Raw genomic sequence first — 20,819 nt, 5'->3', positions numbered from 1 at the left:
AGTTTTACCTTCAGGAGCTCTTCCTCATGGTGAAAATTAGAGAAAAATCACCTCATGCTTCCAATAAGGGGAGGGGAAAGGGAACCACTTTAAAATATGCCAGAGCATTCTGTTCTTCTTAACAAGGTCTGACCTCCTTCAGGAGGAACTGTTTAACCAGAGATTAATTTGCTGGGGCTTTATCAGAGCCTAACTGACCTGAGGAAAGGTAAATACTCAACTTCAGCCATTCTAGCCATCCTGTCCCACCTAAGGGAGAGAGAGGAACTGAGAAGCATGTGTAAAGTTCAGTCTCAATATGGTCTTATTGAGGTATGGTCTTAGTAAAAGACCAAGACCTCAACATAGGACTATAGAATGCTTCCTTTCCCCCAGCACCTTACCACCATGTAATAAAGGCTTAATGACAGCTCTTCCTTTTAACCGTGTATCTCATGTTGGGCTATCAAGAAAATATTGCGAGATATACTAGAAGGTAAAAGACAGTTTGAAGAGACAGAGAAAGCATCAGAACCCCTCAGCTAGAATAATCAGACTGGAAATTTAAAACAACTAGGATTAGTATGCTAAGGTCTCTAATGAATAAAGAGCAAGTAAGATGTGCAATATAAGCAGAGGGCTAGAAATCCAAGAAAGAAACAAATGCTAGAGATAAAAAACATTGTAACAGAAATGAAGAATACCTTTTAAGGACTTCTTAGTAGACTGGATATGGCTGAGGAAAGAATCTCTGAGCTCTAGGATCTCAGTAGAAACCTCCAGAACTGAAAAACGAAGAGAAAAAGAACCAGAAGAAGAAAAAAAAAACAGAAAACCTGAACTGTAATATAATATCTAAGAATTGTGGAACAACTACTAAGAGTATAACGTGTAATGGGAATACCAGAAGAGGTGAGAGGAGCAGAAGCAATATCTGACTGAGGATTTCCCCACATTAATGTCAGATACCAATCCACAGATCTAGGAAGCTCAGAAAACACTGAATATGATAAATGCCAGAAGAACTTCACCTACGCCTATCATTTGCAAACTGCAGAAAATCAAAAATAAAGAACAAATACTGAAAGAAGCCAGAGGGAAAAATCCACCATACCTATGAATAGCAAAGATAATAATTACATCCAATCTCTTTTCAGAAACCATGCAAGCAAGAAGAGAGTGTAGTAAAATGTTTAAAGTACTGAGAGAAAACACCCACCAACATAGGATTTTATACCCTGTGAAATTATCCTTTAAAAATGAAAGATAAATAAAGACTTTCTCAGACAAAAATTGGCAGAATATGTCATAGACTTGCAAGAAATGTTAAAAGTTCTTCTAGAGAGAAGGAAATGGTAGAGGTCAAAAACTCTGATGTATATAAAGCAAGTGAGAGCATTGAAGAGGGAATGAGTGAAAGTAAAATAAGTTTTATTTTTCTTAATTGATCTAATAGGTAACAGTTTGTTTAAAATAATAACATTGTATTCAATTACATATGCTCATGTATTATAATTACTTATGTGCTCATATATAAGTGAAATGAATCACCATGTAAGAAACAGGAGATAGGGATTAGGATTATCTTGTTATTTAATGGTACTTGTACCACCTGTGAAGTAGTGAAGTGTTATTTGAAAGTGGACTTGGATTAATTGTAGATGAATATTGCAAACTCTAGGACCACCACTAAAGTAAAACAAAAATACAACTAATAGCTAAGAAAAGAGACAAAATGGAATTATTTAAAATGCTCAGTTGGTGGAAGACAAAAATAGGAAAAAAGAAGGGCAACAAATAGCCGTTACAGATATGGTAGATATTAATCCAACTATGTCAGTCATTACTTTCAACATCAGTAGTGTAAATGCACCAATTAATGATAAAGATTGTCATAGTGGATGAAAAAGTAAGACCCAACTATATGGTGTCTACAAGAAACCCACTTTAAATATAAAAATACATATACCTATAAAGTAAATGAGTGGAGAGAGATATACCATGGTGGTGCTAATTGAAAGAAAACAGGAGTAAGCTATATTAATTTCAGACGGAGCCAATTTAAAGTTAAGTTTTATTACGTAAATAAAACCTGAGTTTTAATAAACTTAAGTTTTAAGTTCTAAAACTTACATTTCAATAAAACTTAATATAACTTAAGTTTTGCTGATATTGGGCTCTGTATTCCAGAAATCACAGTGTAAGGGTCAGGAATATGGGAGATGGGTGCAGGTTAGGGAGCATGCAGAGCATTATGGGGATCAGTGTATAGGTTATGAAGGATAACCTTTGAGTTTGGGACTTGTGGGGACAGACATAAATGAAGGGCAGGGTGTAATTAGTCCTGGCTGACTCAAGATGGTGGTGGTGAGGCTGTGCGTGTTTGGAGGTGGTCAGCTGTATTGTCTGTGGCTCCCTCTGTCCTTTTCAGCTTGAGATGAAGAGGCCTGAGGCTCATTCTTGACTCCTGCTGGGGAAGAGGTTGTTTTACTCCAAGTATAGGGCTCATTGTTGACTCCTGTTGAATGATAATAGAAAGCCAGTTAAATTTTATTTATTAATTTGATAGCAAATATTGGTTAAACCTTCATCTTGTTATTTGTAACTCTTTATCCAGTATCTTCTCTTTATAGTATTACAAGAGGTAATATTGTAAGACCTTTCTTCAAAACTTGTGAAGTTGTTACTTAAAGGAGCATTATATAATGACATTCTAAACATTATAGTGTAAAGTTTATGAATGCCTTTTTGATAAAGCATGCAGAAGAGTTAAGCCTAAATTAAAATCTGAAATACTTGGGTATAAAAAGAAGTTTTTCCTTGAAGCTTTCTGTATAAAATATACTAGTACTTAGAATTCTAAATCAATGTCTTTGTTTACAGTTATCAGGGAATATCCTAACTAGCTGAATAGTAGAGCTTGAAAAAAATGACAAATAATTTTTCCCCTTAGTTGGTGCTTCCCGTGCTGCTGTTGATGCTGGCTTTGTTCCCAATGACATGCAAGTTGGACAGACAGGAAAAATAGTAGCACCGGTAAGTGTTGCGATAAAATATGCTGTGCCAAATGTTATAGGGATAAGTACTGTATGTATTTGTTGAACAGTGATCTCAGTGATTTATCTTACTCAGTGTTCCTGAGCAGTTAGCCAGTATCATATCATCATGGTGAATATGTCATTTTCACAAGGTCTGTGTAGTTCTTGGTCTCGGTAAAATACCTAGCAGTTCTTAAATCCAGCTTATTTTTCAAGTATTTTAAAGCAGTGGAACATTTTATCAAATTAAGTCATATTATATCAAATAAAACATTGATAAAAGCAGCATTTTATCAACTCAAATTTATAAGTTCACATTGATAGCACTTATTTGCCATAAAGCCTTTAGAGAGTATAAATTCAGTGAGAACAATGAACCTATTTTAATGAACACAGAATTTTGAAATTGGGAGCTGTGAATGACAATTTTAGTCTTACATCTTCCTGAACACCAAGTTTGTTTCTGTATTTTGTCTTATAGTATGAATTCCAGAAAATTCTGTTTTACATAGATAAGTGATACTAGAATATTCTTCAGTTAAGCCTATCTAAAACTTAAAAAGGAACAGCAGGAAATTTTGGTCTCAAAGTTGAATCACTAACAGTTGATAATGACTGTTTATATTTCTTAGGTGATACAGATTTTCAGTGAATAGGAGTCTCAGCCGGTTTAAACTTGTATAGTATGCAGGAAAACATGTTTTTTATATATTTCAAAACAATATGTAGTCTTGTCCATTAAAAAAAAAATCATACATTCCAGTGCTTTATTCTATGAGATATTCATTCACAATTTTAAGATACTGTAGTCAACATTTTCAAGGCTTATTTTTGAAGTTTGTTTTGAAGTATTTGTTCAAGTCTTTTGCCTGTTTAAAACTTGAGTTTTTTTATCTTCTCTTTGTAGGAGTTTTTTATATAACCCATATAAAAATTCTTTGTCAGATGTGTGTTGTATTTTTCCCATGCTAGAGCTTCCCATTCATTTTCTTTTGATGAGTGGAGATTCCTAATTTTGATAGTCTAATGTACCAGTCTTTCTTCTTATGGTTAATATGTTTTGTGTTATTCAACTTACTTGAAGTCAGAAAAGAAGATTTAAAGCTTTAAATACATACTAGAACTACTCATAAATTAAGTCACATCATCATGTGGCCTGTTTGCTTGTCATACTGAATTAGGCTGTGAGAGTGGATTTATTGAGCGGATGAGCTTGAGCAGCCTTCCTTGACATTTAATGAGCTCTAGCACACATGCATATACATATATATTTTAAGAGACAAAGGTCTTGCTATGTTACCTGGGCTGGAGTGCAGGGGTTGGTCACAGGCATGATCATAACACACCACAGCCTCTTAACTCCTAGCCTCAATTAATCCTCCCACCTCAGCCTCTTGAGTGGCTGGGACTACAGGTATGTGCTACCATGCCCGACTGGCACACACATTATTTGTGGAAATCTTTCAATTTTACATGAGTAGACATCTGTAGGCCTGATTTCATAAAAGATCAGCAGACTCACAACCTTCTTAACCAAAAATATGTCTACAAGAAATTCAGGCTGGGCACGGTGGCTCATGCCTGTAATCCCAGCACTTTGGAAGCTGAGGCGGGCGGATCATGAGGTCAGGAGATTGAGATCATCCTGGCTAACATGGTGAAACCCTGTCTCTACTAAAACTACAAAAAAATTAGCCGGGCGTGGTGGCACGTGCCTGTACTCCCAGCTACTGCGGGGGTTGAAGCAGGAGAGTTGTTTGAACCCAGGAGGCAGAGGTTGCAGTGAGCCGAGATTGTGTCACTGCACTCCAGCCTGGGCGACAAGAGCAAGACTGTGTCCACCCCCAAAAAAAGAGGAAATTCAAAGATATACACTGAAGTGACAGAGACTTATTTTGACTGACAGAGAGCGTTTGTAGTTATCAAATAGAAGAGTGGCAGGGAGTGGCTGGTGGTATCCTTTCCTATATTGAAAATAAATGGCATACAATCAGCATTATTCAGTATTACTCTTACGGATATAGAACCATTGCAATTTTTTTTCATAAGGAAATGTATTAAATGCTTTGAAGACTTTGACATAAACTGTACAGCCTCCGAGAGAATTTTGATTCATTAACTCGGGTGTGTGTGGGTGTGTGTGTATATGTGTATATACACACACACACACATATGTGTATGCATATATATGTGCATACATATATACACACATGTATGTACATATATACATATACACACATAATTTATCTATGTACATTTTGTTAAGGATCTGAAACTATTTTTGGAAACTATATCTCAAATTTGCAGAAAACTTACAGAACAAAAAACCTTTATTTTTATGGGCCATTTGAGTAAGTTGCTGTGACCATCCCCAAATATGTTATATAGCACATTCTCCTAATAACCACAATACAACTTTTTAAATTAGGATATCAACATTGAGACATAATACCATCTAAGCATCAGACCCTGACATTCAGGTTTTGCCTATTATTCCAAAAATGTCCTTTATAGCAAAAGGATATGGTGCAGAGTCACATGTTACATTTTAACTGTCATGTGTCCTTCAATCTTAAATATTAATGGTTCCACAGTCTTCACTTCATGAGGGAACTGTGAAGATTACCAGACAGCTGTTTTATAGAATGTCCCTCAATTTGGATTTGTCTAATGTCTTCAATTTACGTTATATATCTTGAACAGGAATATCACAGAAGTGATACCTCATCCTATCAGATGGTATACAATTTCATTTGGTCTTTCATTAGTGATTTTCACTTTGATTAAGGCAGTATGTGCCAACTTCTCCATGGTAAAGTTACTTTTCCCATTGTAATACATATTTTATATGGAGGTACTTTGAAATGATGTAAATATCCCAGTTTTCCTCAAACTTTTTTTTTTTTTTTTTTTTTTTTTTTTGAGACAGTCTCTCTCTGTTGCCAAGGCTGGAGTGCAGTGGTGTGATCTCGGCTCACTGGAACCTCTGCCTCCAGGGTGCAAATGATTCTCATGTCTCCGCCTCCTGAGTACCTTGGATTACAGGCATGCACCAACCCACCCAACTAATTTTTGTATTTTTAGTAGAGACTGGGTTTTGCCATGTTGGCCAGGCTCGTCTGGAACCCCTGGCCTCAAGTGATCCACCTGCCTCGGCTTCCCAAAGTGCTAGGATTACAGGCGTGAGCCACCATGCCCAGCCATAAACTTTTGATTTATTCATTTATTTATATCAGTATGGACTTATGGTACCTATTTTATTCAATGGGCAAAAATCTATGGTTGTCATTATTATTGATGTACGAATTGTCCCATGTTTGGCTAGTGAGAGGCCCTCTGTGTCTTTCTGACGTGTTTTCATCATTCTTTGAATCTTTTTTTACTTCCTGAAGACAAGATGTTCCAGGCTCATTTTGTATTTTTCCTATCCCATCTCTGGAACCAGTCATTTCTCCAAGGAATCCTGGATCCTTTTGCTGAAGAAAAGTATTTAGAAGCCAATGTCTCAATGCTAGTTACGCTCATTGCTGTTGAGATGTCACTGCTCCCATGACATCTCAGTGAAAAAAGCTAGAGAATGTGTGTGGGCATGTGTATGTCTAGGCAAATATATGCATATATATATTTATATACATATACAAACACATTTACATTTTATTTCTATATGAGTTGTATATGTTGAAAACCGTGAGTGTCCACTGATATCTCCAATTCTGGTCTCATACCACAGGGTTAATTCTGGTTTTCTACCTTTTCCTATTTGTATATGCCTTTCTCCTATGGTGAGAAACCTAAGACACTGCCAGTACTCTACCCTGCACAGACGCCCTTTTTGCCTCACTTGAGCTCCAACACCTGGAACCGAACAGTCTTCCTGTATAGATACCCTCCCCACCCTACTTGGACTCTGGCATATCTGTCTAGGTAGCTGTTTCCCAAGGTGGCCGCACAATTTTACACTCATACCAACTATTTATGTGGGTTCTAGTTGCTCCTCATTTTCACCATTTGGTGTTTTATACATTTTGGTGGATGTTATTGGTTCTAATTTGCATTTCCCTGCAATTAATCTAATGCTCATCTAATGATGATGAACACTGTTGTATTTATTGGCCATTTAAACATCTTCCTTATGAAGTGCCTGTTCAAATCTTTTTGCCCCCTTTTTTAATTGAATTGCTTGTTTTCATTATTGAGTTGACATATTTTATATATTCCTTTACAAGTTTCTTGTTAGATATGGGTTTTACAAATATTTTTTCCCAGTCTGTGGCTTACCTATTTATTTTCTTAATGGTATCAAATTGAGGAAATTCCTTTCTGTTTCTAATTTGCTGAGAGTTTTATGAATGTGTATTGAATTTTGTCAGATGTTTTCTGCAATTGTTGAGATGATTGGATAGCTTTTTGTTGGGATGATCAGACCCAACACCAGGCCGTGGGGGCTATGAAGTCCGGCAGAGTCAAAGGAATGAGAAAAGACAGGTTAAGAGAGAAAGTGGGAACAGGGGGCCAATGCTAGTATGGAGGCTGCCAAGGCCCCAAGCTCTGGGAGCCCATGCTATTTATTGGTGATCAAACAAAGAAACAGATGGTGAGGATGTAGGGGTTGAAAGGAAGCGATGTATCAAGTGAATGAGCTACAGCTGTGATGGTTTAGCATTTTCTTTGAAACATATGGCTACTTGAGATAATAGGTGTGCTAGAAGCAAGGAGCCAGCAAGTTTAGACAGGTTCCAAAGGCTACAAGGTATTTTAGACCCTGGACCCCAGACATATTCCAAGACTCTTTTATATTATGTCAGACATGCAAGCCCTGCCTCAGCTTCTCTCCCAACACTCAGCTTTTCTCCCAACATGCCCCCCTTTTCTTTTTTGTAAAACCACCACAGCCATCATTGCTTGTTCTTGAGGGTGGCTTTCTTTCCAGTGGCGGCTTCCGCATCTGCAGACTAAAAGGAGACAGCACAAGCACATAATTATTGGAACAAAATCTGCAAGTGTAGAGCTTCCAGTGGCTTTAATCCATTTAAGAGGATTGATTGTAGACAACCCATCAGCTATCATGTTGAAAATATCAGTTGCAGGGAGCAGATTCAAGTGAGCCTGAGAGGCTTCAAAAACCTGCTCTTATAGTTTTACAGTATCGAGGGTGAGATTTTCATCTCTGTCCTCCAGATGGCATGTAAGAGTAACATAACACAACTTTGAATCCAAAAGATCCTCTTTTTGTTTTTGAATTAATTGAGCAAGGCAGTTGCAGGCTGTGCAGCCCTTAATTGCCAGTTGGTGATCCAGCTTCATTTTTTTAGCCCTTATTCAAAATGGAGTTGCTCTGGTTTGAATGCTTCTTGCATATTTCCCCTTTCCCTTTTACAAGGGGACCCTTAATTCTAAGGGTTGCAGAAGGATGGAGGTCTGTCTTCTGTAACTTCTTCATGCTGAATAGGGGCGATGATATTCCTGCCTACCTATTAGGGTCTTTTGTATTTAGGGTAGAGAGGAATTCAGTCAGAAAACATTGGTCCGTTAAGCATCTATTGTACCTCTGAATCCCAGCAAAAGGTAAACACCCTGGTGCTCCAGCAGTTTCTCAGCTTCCTGTGTGGTTTTCTTGATCTGTCCCATGTTATGGGGGTTGATGTCAGCATGACTCTGGTTGGTCCTTGTTCCATCTTTGTATTCAGATTCAACTGGCTTATGGCTCATACTGGGGAAACCCGGTCCATGGTTGGGATCCATGGGTCCCTGTAGTCTCCTGTTCCATGGTCATACACATCTTGAGGGCACCCACATGGTGTGTTCATCTCCTGCAAAAATACAAACATGCCCTTACCCCTACGTTAGTAAATCTACTGAAACAGAAGCAAAGGCTTTTTTATTTTTATTTTGCTGTAGCTGGGAGGCATGCCATTGCTGAAGCATTTGTAACAGCTTCTGCCTCTTTGGTTAATTACCGTGGGGTAAATGTTACCATTGGTAATGAGAAGAAGGCTTTTTCTGATTAACAGAAGGCATAGAGAAAGCAAATCAAGGCTTATCCTTCTTGTGCAATAGTATAGCAAAAAAAGCAATCCTTAAACCTTCAATTTGCACTGTACAGGTGGGTCCACTAGATGCTGTGGCTCATGATAGATCTTCAGATGTTTGGTGGGCACCCATACAGTCACCTGATTGTCACCTGGAGAGACACAAGCAAATCGTCTTCCCCATATAATTATCTTTCCTTTTTCCCAGCTCTTTGTATGTGCATCTCTCCATCCTATATCTTGTCCAGCCTTTTTATTTTCCTTTTGTCCTGTCAGGTGTTGTTCAGCTGCAGTCATGGGTTGATCTTTTTGTAAATTTAAAAACTTTAATGTTAATAAAGCTAAATGCAATTGCATATGTGGTGTCTTATATTCCTGGTCCCTTCCCTTTTACTTTTGTATTTGAGTTTTTAAAGTTGGATTAGCTCTTTAAGCAATGTCAGTTTGAAAAACTTGCTGTTGAGGTCCTGCAAATGAGGATTTTCCAGTACTAGATTCATCAGTAAAAACAGTAATGGCCACTCCAGTAGGGGCTTTTTGAATAATAGAAGGCAATATCCAATATGTTAATTATAGAAATTGAAATATCTTAGATTTAGGGTAATGATTATCAAGAATGCCAACTGGCCAAATTAACTTGCCATTCTTGGGAATTAATATAGGTTTGTTGAATTTGTTGTTTTGTTAATGAAACCATAATCTGATTTAGATCATATCCCCTTGGCTTTGTTGTGGGCAGCCTCGCTTGTCCTACTAGCAAAGCAATTTATTTTAAGTACAGAGTGAGCGTTTTGGTTGTATTGTGAGGTAGAAGAAGCCACTCAACCAGATCATCCTGTTGAACTATAAACTCCTGTAGGCAAATGCTTAGTAGGAAAAACTAAAAACTGTAATGGCTGTATCGGATTAATTTGTTCTACTTGTGCTTGCTGAATTTTTTTCCTCAATTAATGGAAGTTTCTCCAATGCTTCTTTGGACAGGGAGCATTTACTGTTAAGGTTAGAATCACCTTGTAAAGTAGAAAAGAGATGAGACATAGCATAGGTAGGAATGCCTAAAGTTGCATGAATCCAATTAATGTCTCCTAATGATTTTTGGAAATCATTTAAGGTTTTTAAATTATCTCTTCAAATTTGAACTTTTTTTTTTTTTTTTTTAGACGGAGTCTCGCTTTGTCTCCCAGGCTGGAGTGCAGTGGCGCGATCTCGGCTCACTGCAAGCTCCACCTCCTGGTTTCACACCATTCTCCTGCCTCAGCCTCCTGAGTTGCTGGGACTACAGGCGCCCACCACCACACGTGGCTAATTTTTTTGTATTTTTAGTAGAGATGGGATTTCACTGTGTTAGCCAGGATGGTCTTTATCTCCTGACCTTGTGATCTGCCTGCCTCAGCCTTCCAAAGTGCTGGGATTATAGGCGTGAGCCACCGCGCCTGGCCAAATTTGAACTTTTTGAGGCTTAATAGCCCTTTGTTCTACCTTCATTCCTAGATACTGAAAGGCAGTAGAAGTTTGGATTTTACCGGGGGCTATAATTAACCCTGCTACATTTACGGCCTTTTCTGTTTGTAGCACAACATCAATTCTTCCCTAGTTTCAGCTGCACACAAAATATCATCCATGTAATGGATACTATACCATTTTTTAAACTGTTCTCTAACTCACTTAATAGCTTTGCCAACATAAGTTTGACAGTCGGGCTATTTAACATGCCTTGTGGCAGTACTTCCCAATGGTATCAGTCTGCTGGTTCATTATTATTTATGGCGGGAACAGTAAAAGCAAATTTTTCATAATCTTGGGCAGCTAAAGGAATGGTAAAAAAGCAATCCTTTAGATCTATTGCTATAAGAGGCCAGTATTTTGGAATCATTGTTGGGGAGGGCAGCCCTGGTTGTAGCATGCCCATGGGTTGAATTACAGCATTTAACAGCCCTCAAATCTGTTAGCATTCTCCATTTACCAGATTTTTTCTTAATGACAAATACAAGAGAATTAACGAGGGGAGAAAGTAGTCACTGTATATCCCTTTTGCAATTGTTCCTGCACCAGTTCTTTTAAAGCCTCCAGTTTTTCCTGTTTCAGCCACCATTGCTCCACCCAAACTGGTTTGGCAGTTAGCCAAACAAGAGGAATGGGAGCCAGAGGCTCAACAATGGCTGCTCCTAAAAATGATACCCCAATCCAGTCTGACCTGTTTATCCTTCTGAAGGTTCTGATTGGCTGTTTTTATTTTTTCCTAGTCCTTCTCCCGAGCAATATCCCGCATTTTTCATCATTTGTCCACTATTATTACTATATTGATCCATAGGAATAGATATTTCAGCACTGCATTGTTGCAATAAGTCTCTACCCCATAAATTGACAGGAATAGGTGTAATAATAGGTTGGATGGTCCCTGGCCATCCCGCCCTTGACATGGTAAAATCAAGGAACTTTGAAAAACTTCTGAGGCAGTCCCTACACCAGCGATACCCATGGAAATCTTTTGTTTAGGCCAGTGTTGGAGCCATTGATTTAAGCAATAATAGAGACATCAGCTCCAGTATTTACTAGTCCTTCAAAATCCTTTCCTGAATAGTTACTATATGAATAGGTCTTTTGTCAGACATTTGATTAACCCAATATAAAGCTTTTCCTGCTGGATTAGTACTACCAAAGCCGCCTATTCTTTTCACTGTGCTGCTGCTTAGTTTTATGTAGGGTAGCAGCAACAACTGAGCAATTCATTCTCCTGGGGAGGCAGACCATGGAGTTGAGGAACTAATAATTAGTTGTATCTCTCTGATATAATCAGAGTCAGTTATTCCCATATGCACAGTGATACCTTTTAAATTTAGACTAGACCTTCCAAGTAATAGACTGTTCCTGAGGGTAAGGGTCTCCTAACTCCCATGGGGACCTTCTTTGGTGGCTCCCCAGGAAGTAAGGAGACAGGAATTGTGCTGGAGAGGTCTACAGGGGACCTGCTGTGGCGGGGGACAATTGTTCTATGGTTTGTAAGGGCGCTGGCTGTGCCAGATATGCCTTGGTTTGTTGAGGGGCCCAAGGTGGGCCCCTCTTCTTGTTTCACAAAAGAGGTTGTCCATCTTTGCTAAATTTAGAATGACACTGATTTGCCCAGTGGTTACCTTTCTTACACTGGGGACATACACCGAGACTTTTCTGTTGGTTGATGGTAGTTGTTTTTCCTTTTGATATCCTTTTCTATGTTCCTGTTTTGTGTGTCCAAATTGCCCACAATTAAACCAAGAGCCTGAGAAACAGGGCATATTCTTTCCTACTTTCAATTCAGCCATAGCCTGAGCTAAAAGAGTAGCCTTATGTAAGTTACCTCCAATGGCATCACAAGCCTTAATATATTCAGCTAAATGAGCCTTCCCTCTCAGGTGTCTAATAACTGTTTGACACTCTGCATTAGCATTATCGTATGCAAGAAGCTGTATTATAACATCCTGAGCTGTTTTATCAATTATGGCTTTATACACAGCCTCTTGGAGCCAAGCAATAAAATCAATATATGGTTTTTTAAGTCCTTGTCAGACAGAACTGAAAGAAGGATATTTTTCTCCTGTAACATTTATCCTTTCCCATGCCCGTAAGCACACAGAGCGCAGCTGAACAATGGCAACATCCTCCATTACTGCTTGATTCTCTAATCTACCCCAATTAAGGGCCAACTCCCATTAACTGTTCAACGGAAACAGGCACAGGTGGCTGCACTTGTGTGTTTTCCCTTGCCTGAGTTTGAGCTTAGTTAGCCCACCAGGTTTTAAACTGCAAGTACTGGGACAAAGTGAGAACAGATTTTGTTAAAGTATCCCAATCATATGGTATTAACCTATTATCAAGAGCCACATTTTTCAACAAAGTTTGCACAAAAGGAGAGTTCAGTTCATATTGACTAATGGCTTGCTTAAATTCCTTTAAAACTTAAAGGAAAAGTGGCCCAATTAGCTATATTCTGTCCTCTTTGCTGGGTTATAGTAACTGGAAATTGCCATGCTTCAGGGTCTCCCTCAGCTCTAGCTTTTTAAATAGAATTTCGTATAGCACCACCAGTTGCTCCAGGTTTTAATGTTGCAACTATAGGAGCAGTAAGTTTTTCAGCTAATTCATTTTCTTGCCCAGTAAGGGGGAGAGAGGAGGTGGCCATTCACTTAATTCAGCAGGTGGAGCTGACGTGCTAGTAAAACATACTTTTTTAAGTTTTCCTTTCTTTTCTTTAATCTCCTTCAGTTAGCTGTTCCTCACACTCAGAATCTGAAGTTTTTTACACTTGTTGTCCCCTTCCTCATCTGAATCCGCCTCATCATCTGTTTGAAATGGCTCAAGAGCTGCCTTTATTAGCGCCCACTTTGACCAAATGGAAACTGGAGTTTTTGCTCCATCTTTATACGCCTTTTTAAAATCTCTTCCAGTTCTCTCCCATTCATCCAATTCCATAGTCCCTTGTTCCGGAAACCATGGGCAAAACTGCTTTACTGTACTAAAGAGTGATACATTCTGAGTACTAACTTTCACTCTCCTTCGTAATAAATGCCTTAAGAAATTCAAGTAAGCAGAATGTTTGCTTTTACTTTGTCCCATTGTTACCCTGGTTCTTCTGAGCGCTCAGCTTCCCCGCCAAGCTTCTTTCAGTCGTCCTCAGGTGTCCTCTGACGATGTGTCCTCCACTTTGACGTACTCTAGTGTTCCTTCACTGGGGTCTTCGTTGCCCCATGTTGGTACCACAAATGTTAGGGTGATCAGACCCAACACCAGGCCGTGGGGGCTGTGAAGTCCGGCGGAGTCAAAGAAATGAGAAAAGACAAGAGAGAAGGTGGGACCAGGGGGCCAATGCTAGTATGGAGGCTGTGAAGGCCCCAAGCTCTGGGAGCCCACACTATTTATTGGTGATCAAAGAAACAGGTGGTAAGGATGTGGGGGTTGAAAGGAAGTGGTGTATCAAGCAAATGAGCTACAGCTGTGATGATGTAGCATTTTCTTTGAAACATATAGCTACTTGAGATAATGGGAGTGCTAGAAGCCAGGAGCCAGCAAGTCTCGACACATTCCAAAGGCCAGGAGGGGTTTTAGACTCTGGACCCTGGACATGTTCCAAGACTCTTTTGTATTATGTCAGACATGCAAGCCCTACCTCAGCTTCTCTCCCAACACTCAGCTTTTCTCCCAACACTTTATTCTGTTAATATGATGAATTATATTGTTTGATTTTCATGTTAAACTACCTTGAATTACTGTGATAAACTGTAGTTCATCATGTTATCCTTTTAATATATAGCTGGTTTTGATTTGCTGATACTGTGTTAAGAATTTTTGAATCTGCCTTTATCAGGATGTGCTGTAATTGTCTTTTTAAAAAAATAACTGGAGTTTTGGTATCAGCATTATGCTAGCTTCATAAAATGGTTGGAAGATGTTTCTTCCTGCTTTATGAATGAGTTTGTGTAAGGTTGGTGTTTTGTTTTTTTCTTAAATGTTTGTTATAATTCATTAGTGCAGCCATATGGGCCTGGCATTTTCTTTCTTGGACCATTTGACAAAGAATGCAGTTCCTTTAATAGATTTGAGGCTATTCAGATTTTCCATTTTATTTTGTGTCAGTTTTGCTAATTGAGCCATTTCTAACACAATTGTCAAATGTGTTAGATGAAGTTGTTTATATTGCCTTTTTTCTTTTATTGTATATAAGATCTGGAGTGATACTTCCTCTTTCATTTCTTATTAGTTTGTGTTTTTCCCTTTTTTGTTTTCCCCTCTTCATTAGTGTAGCTAGGAGTTTATAAAAATTTTAAAAAATGTTTTCAGTGATCCAACTTTCAAAAATAATAGCTTTGGCTGGGCACAGTGGCTCATGCCTATAGTCCCAGCACTTTGGGAGGTGGAGTTTTATTGAAATATAATTTACATACCATACAATGCATAGTGTTTGAAGTGTTTAACTCATTGGCTTTTAGGGTGTTCACAGAGTTGTACAATCTTTACCTCAATCAGTTTTAGAATATTTTTTTCATCACCCGTGAAAGGAACCCCATACTTATTTTCTTCCTAACTCCCCTAGTCCTAGGCAATTGCTAATCTTTGTCTCTACAGATTTGCCTATTCTAGACATTTTATGTAAATGGAATCATATAATATTTGGTCTTTTGTGACTAATTTCTTTCATTTAGCATGATGTTTTCAAGGTTCATTTATGTCAAAGCACTTCTTTTTACTGTTGAATAATATTCCATTGTATACCACATTTTATTTATCCATCATTTGATGGACATTTGGGTGTTTTTACTTCTTAACTATTATGAATAATGCTGCTATGAACACTTGCGTACAAGTTTTTGTGTGGACTTATGTTTTCATTTCTCTTATGTATATACCTAGGAGTGAAATTGCTGGGTCACATGGTAACTCTGTGTTCAACCTTTAGAGCAACTTGTCCAAACCACAGCCCAGGATGGCTTTGAATGTAGCCCAACACAAATTCATAAACTTTCTTAAAACATTATGAGTTTTTTTTTGTTTGTTTTTTGTTTTTTTTTTGCTCATCAGTTATCGTTAGTGTATTTTATGTGTTCCAAGACTACTTCTTCCATGTGGCCCAGGAAAGCCAAAAGATTGGACACCCTGGTTTAGAGGAACTGCCAAACTTTTCCAGAGCAACTGTACCAACAATGAATGAACTTTTAGCTTTATTTTTTCTGTTGTCTCTTTTTCATTTTATTGATTTTTGCTCTTTATTTTCTTTCTTCTAATTACTTTGGGCTTACCTGGCTTTTAAGGTAGAACTTTACTAATTTTGTATTTGTCTTATTTTAAAATATAAATATTAAAGCTATAAATTTTCCTCACAGTACTTTAGCTGCAGCTCACAGCTTTTGATACAGTTTTATCTTTCTTTTCAAAATATTTTCTAATTTAGAAATGTTTTATTTCTAGATATTTGTGTTTTTTCCCAGAGGTCTTTCTGTTACTGGTTTCTAATTTAATTTCATTGTGGTCAGAGAACATATTTTATAATAGTTCACTCTTAAAATTTATTGAGACTTATTTTATGATCCAGCATATGCTCTATGTTGGTGAACATACCTTTTGCATTTGAAAAGAACATGTATTCTGTAGTTGTTGGATGTAATCTTCTATAAGTGTTAGGTAACAGGACGAGTCTGGATTGTAGCTTGTTGTACTTAAAGTTTTATTGGAATACAGCCATACTCATTCATACACTACCTTTTTTTTCTTGATGGAGTCTTGCTGTGTCACCCAGGCTGGAGTGCAGTGCTGCGATCTCAGCTCACTGCAACCTCTGCCTCCTGGGTTCAAGCAATTCTCGTGTCTCAGCCTCCTGAGTAGCTGGGACTACGGGTGCACACCACCATGCCTGGCTAATTTTTTGTATTTTAGTAGAGACAGGGTTTCACCATGTTGACCAGGCTGGTCTCAAACTCCTGAACTCAGGCAATCTGGCCACCTCAGCCTCCCAGAGTGCTGGGATTACAGGCATGAGCCAGCACGCCCACCCTCTTTCATATACTTCTTTGTCTATGTCTGCTTTTGCTTTACAAAAGAAAAATTGAGTGGTTAACAACAGAGACTTTATAGCTGACAAAACCAAAAATATTTATTATCTAACCCTTTAGAGAGAAAGTTTGCCAACTCCTACTCTGCATCTTTTATGCCCTTACCAAATTTTTTGGTCTAGTTGTTCTGTCACTTACTGGGAGAAGGTATTAAAAACTATGATTGTGGTTTTATCGGTTTCTCACTTTAGTTTTGTCAGTTTTGGCTTGATATATTTTGAAACTCTCATATTGGGACATTCATTCATGATTGATCTGTCTTCCTGATAAATTGACTATTTTATTATTATCTAATTTTCCTCTTTATGTTTGGTAGTACTCTGTCTTGAAGTCTACTTTGATATTAATAAAGACACTTCAGATTTCTTATGCTTACTCGTTGTATAGTGTATCTTCTTCTGTCCTTTTCAGTGTATATCTTTCTTTATATTTAAAATGTGTTTCTTATAGGTATGTATAGTTGAGTCTTGCTTTTTTAATCCATTCTGACCAGCTCTGATTTTTTTGTTTGTTTGTTTAAGAGGGAATTGCGCTCTTGTTGCCCAGGTTGGAGTGCAATGGCATGATCTCGGCTCACCGTAACCTCTACCTCCACCTCCTGGATTCAAGTGATTCTCCTGCTTCAGCCCCCTGAGTAGCTGGGATTACAGGCATGCACCACTACACCCAGTTAATTTTGAATTTTCAGTAGAGGCGGGGTTTCTCCATTTTGGTCAGGCTGGTCTCGAACTCCCGACCTGAGGTGATCCACCCGCCTTGGCCTCCAAAAGTGCTGGAATTACAGGCATGAGCCACCGCGCACAGCCTCAGCTCTGATTTTTCTGCTGGGGCTTTAAGGTCATTTATGTTTTTCTCTGACTGCTTTTAAGAATTTCTCTTTATCACTTGTTAAGCAATTGACTTATACATCTTGTAGTTTCCTTCTTATTTCCTGTTCTTGGGGTTTTTTGTGCTTCTTAGATCTGTAGGGTTTTAATTTTATCAAATTTGCAAATTTTTTGATTATGATTTAATTAAAAAAATCCAAATAGCTTTTCTGCTCCAATTGCATATATATTAGGTCTCCTAAATTGTTCCACAGCTTATCAATGGTCTATTTTTTTCTTATTTTTTTTCTCTTTGTATTTCACTTTGAATAGTTTCTTTTGCTGTATTTTCAAGTCACGAATTTTCTTTTTCTGCAGGAATTATACTAATTCCTTCCAGTATATTTTTATCACAGACATTATAGCTTTTATCTCCAGAAGTTTGATTTGGACCATTTTATATCTTCCATTTTGCTACCTAACATTTATAATCTTTTCTCTACCTTCTTGGACATCTGGGACATACTTATAATAACTGTTAATATCCCTATTTACAAATTCTTTCATCCTTGTCATTTGGGGATTTATATCAATTGGCTTTTCTTCTCATTATGGATCATATTTAACTGCATCTTTGCATGCGTTGGTAATTTTTTATTAGATGCCAGACATTGCAAATTCTCCCTTGCTGAATGCTAGATATTTTTGTATTCCCATATATATTTCTTTAAATTTTTAAAATTTCAGATTTTTAAAATTTGTACAAATTTATGGAGTACCTGTGAAATTTTATTACATGTATATAATGTGTGGTGATGAAGTCAGGGTATTTAGGATGTCCATCACCTGAGTGCAGTATATTTTTGTCAACTAACGTCACCCTACTCTGCTGTCAAACACTGGATTTATTCCTTGTGTCTAAATGTATATTTGTACCCTTTAACCCATCTCTCTTCATCCTCCCCCATGCTCCCACTCACCCTTCCCCATCTCTGTTATCTGGCCTTCTACTCTCTCCCTCCATGCGACCTAATTTTTTAGTTTCCACATATACGTCAAAAGGTGTGATATTTGTCTTTTTGTGCCTGGCTTATTTCACTTAAGATAATGACCTCCAGTTCTATCCCTGTTGCTGCAGCTAATGTGATTTTATTCTTTTTTATGGCTTTGTTCTAGGATGCAGTGGAAGTTATTTAGAAACAGTTTGATCCTTTCAGATTGTGCTTTTAAATATGAACTGTATCCTGGAAACTTGCTTAAGTTGACTGGGCTCATCTTGTTTGTTTCTCCTGGTTTTCGGATCTGTGCTGCCTGATATCCAATGTCAGAAAGCAATTGTTTCTTAAGTTTTGTCCAGTGTTTCAGTTACTTCAGGCAAAGGGTACGTTCAATTCCTGTTACTACATCTTGGTTGGAAGTGATCATTCATAATAATTTTTACAGTTGGGTTTAGTTGTCATTTTGCTGTTTGTATCCTGTTAATCCCATCTGTTTTTGTTCGTATACTCACTTTGTTTTGTTCTGTTTCTCTGCTTCTCCTGTTCTGCCCTATTTTGGACCAGTTATTTTAAATTCTTTTATTGGATTTTTAACTATACCTCTTTGCATTATTTTGTTTTTTAGTTATTTCTATTGGGATTACAACACATTTAACTTTTCACGGTCTACAGAGAGTTAATATTGTACTAATTCGTGTAAAATGTTGGAACCGTATGCAATTGATCCTTGAACAACATGGGGATTAGGGCCAATGACCCACTATGCAGTTGAAAATCTGTGTATAACTTTTGACTGCCCCTAAATTTAACTACTAATAGCTGTTGACCAGAAGCCTTGCCAATAACATAAACAGTTGATTATAACACACATTTTATATGTTGTGTATTTATATATTATGTTTTTATAGTAAAATAAGCTAGAGAAAAGAAAATTACTAAGAAGATTATAAGGAAGAGAAAATATATTTACTGTTCATTAAGTGGATGTGGATCATCATAAAGGTCTTCATCCTCGTTGTCTTTATGTTGAGTAAACTGAGGAGGAAGAGGAGTGCTTGGTCTTGCTGTCTCAGGGATGGCAGAGACAGAAGAAAAGCTGCAGATAAGTGGACCTGCCCATTTCAAATCCATGGTCAACTGTGGTTCCATTTATTTCTCACCTTAATGCTCTACTTGTCATCTGCATTATACCTCACAGTACAACGCCGTAATTTTTATGTTAGGCATTCATGTGTATTTTAAAGAAATTAAAATATGAAAAAAGGTACACTTTAATAAAAATTTACTCCCTGCTGGGCATGATGGCTCATGCCTGTAATCCCAGTGCTTTAGAAGGCTGAGGCAGGTAGATTGTTTGAGCCCAAGAGTTAGAGACCAGCCTGGGCAACACAGGGAAACCCTGTCTCTACAAAAAAAATACAAAAATTAGCTAACCATAGTGGTGTGCACCTGTAGTCCCAGCTACTTGGGAGGCTGAGGTGGAGGAATCGCTTGAGCTTGCGAGACAGAGGTTGCAGTGAGCCAAGATTGAGCCACCGCACTCCAGCCTAGGTGCCAGAGTGAGGCTCTGTCTCCCCACCCCCTACCCCCCAAAAAATTACCCCCATATATTTACCATTTCTAGTAGCCTTCGTTCCATCTGAAGACTTGAGTTTCCTTCTTAGGTCATTTCATGTCCTTTATATTTCGTAGTACTGGTATGATGGTAATGAATTCTATTTTCACCAATCTGAAAAAATATATTTATTATACTTTCATATATATATATATATATATATATATTTTTTTTTTTTTTTTTTTTTTGAGGTCTTGCTCTGTCACCCAGGTTGGAGCACAGTGGTGCTATCTTGGCTTACTGCAACCTCCACCTCTCAAGCTCAAGCAGCCCTCCCACCTCAGCCTCCTCAGTAGCTGGGACTTCAGGTGTGTGCCACTACACTTGGCTAATTTTTTGTATTTTTGGTAGAGATGGGATTTTACCATGTTGTCTAGGCTGGTCTCAAACTCCTGAGCTGAAGTGATCCACTCTCCTTGACCTCCCAAAAGTGCTGGGATTATAGGCGTGAGCCACTGCACCTGGCTACACTTGCATTCCTGAAAGTTTTTTTTTAAATATAGCTTGAATCTGGTGCCTACTGGGCCATCCTGACACATCTATTCTTAGGTATAGAATTTCAGGTAGAGTTCCCCCCAGCACTTTGAGTTCCATTGTCTTCTGGTCTTCATTGTTTCTAATGAGAGCTCAGCCATTGTTTGTATTGTTCCTCTGTGTGTTTTTTTGTTGTTGCTTTCAAGATTTTATCTTTATCATAGATCTTTAGAAGTTTGATTATGGTAGGACGGGTGCGGTACCTCACGCCTGTAATCCCAGCACTTTGGGAGGCCGAGGCAG

At 38.0% G+C, this 20,819-nt stretch overlaps 1 protein-coding gene across 2 annotated transcripts in view; it reads left to right on the top strand.

Moving 5' to 3' along the window:
- Positions 1-20,819, top strand: part of ETFA (electron transfer flavoprotein subunit alpha) — a 102,372-nt gene that overhangs the window by 34,845 nt on the left and 46,708 nt on the right. For both annotated transcript variants that reach the window (XM_050799896.1, XM_050799897.1), the window contains one exon: positions 2,933-3,015. In XM_050799896.1, the coding sequence (XP_050655853.1) occupies positions 2,933-3,015 (83 nt within the window). The remainder of the gene's footprint in view (positions 1-2,932; positions 3,016-20,819) is intronic.

This window comes from Macaca thibetana, chromosome 7, assembly GCF_024542745.1.
Source record: "Macaca thibetana thibetana isolate TM-01 chromosome 7, ASM2454274v1, whole genome shotgun sequence".
In the NCBI taxonomy this organism is placed as follows: Eukaryota; Metazoa; Chordata; class Mammalia; order Primates; family Cercopithecidae; genus Macaca; species Macaca thibetana.
This window is presented reverse-complemented; position numbering and strand designations above follow the sequence as displayed.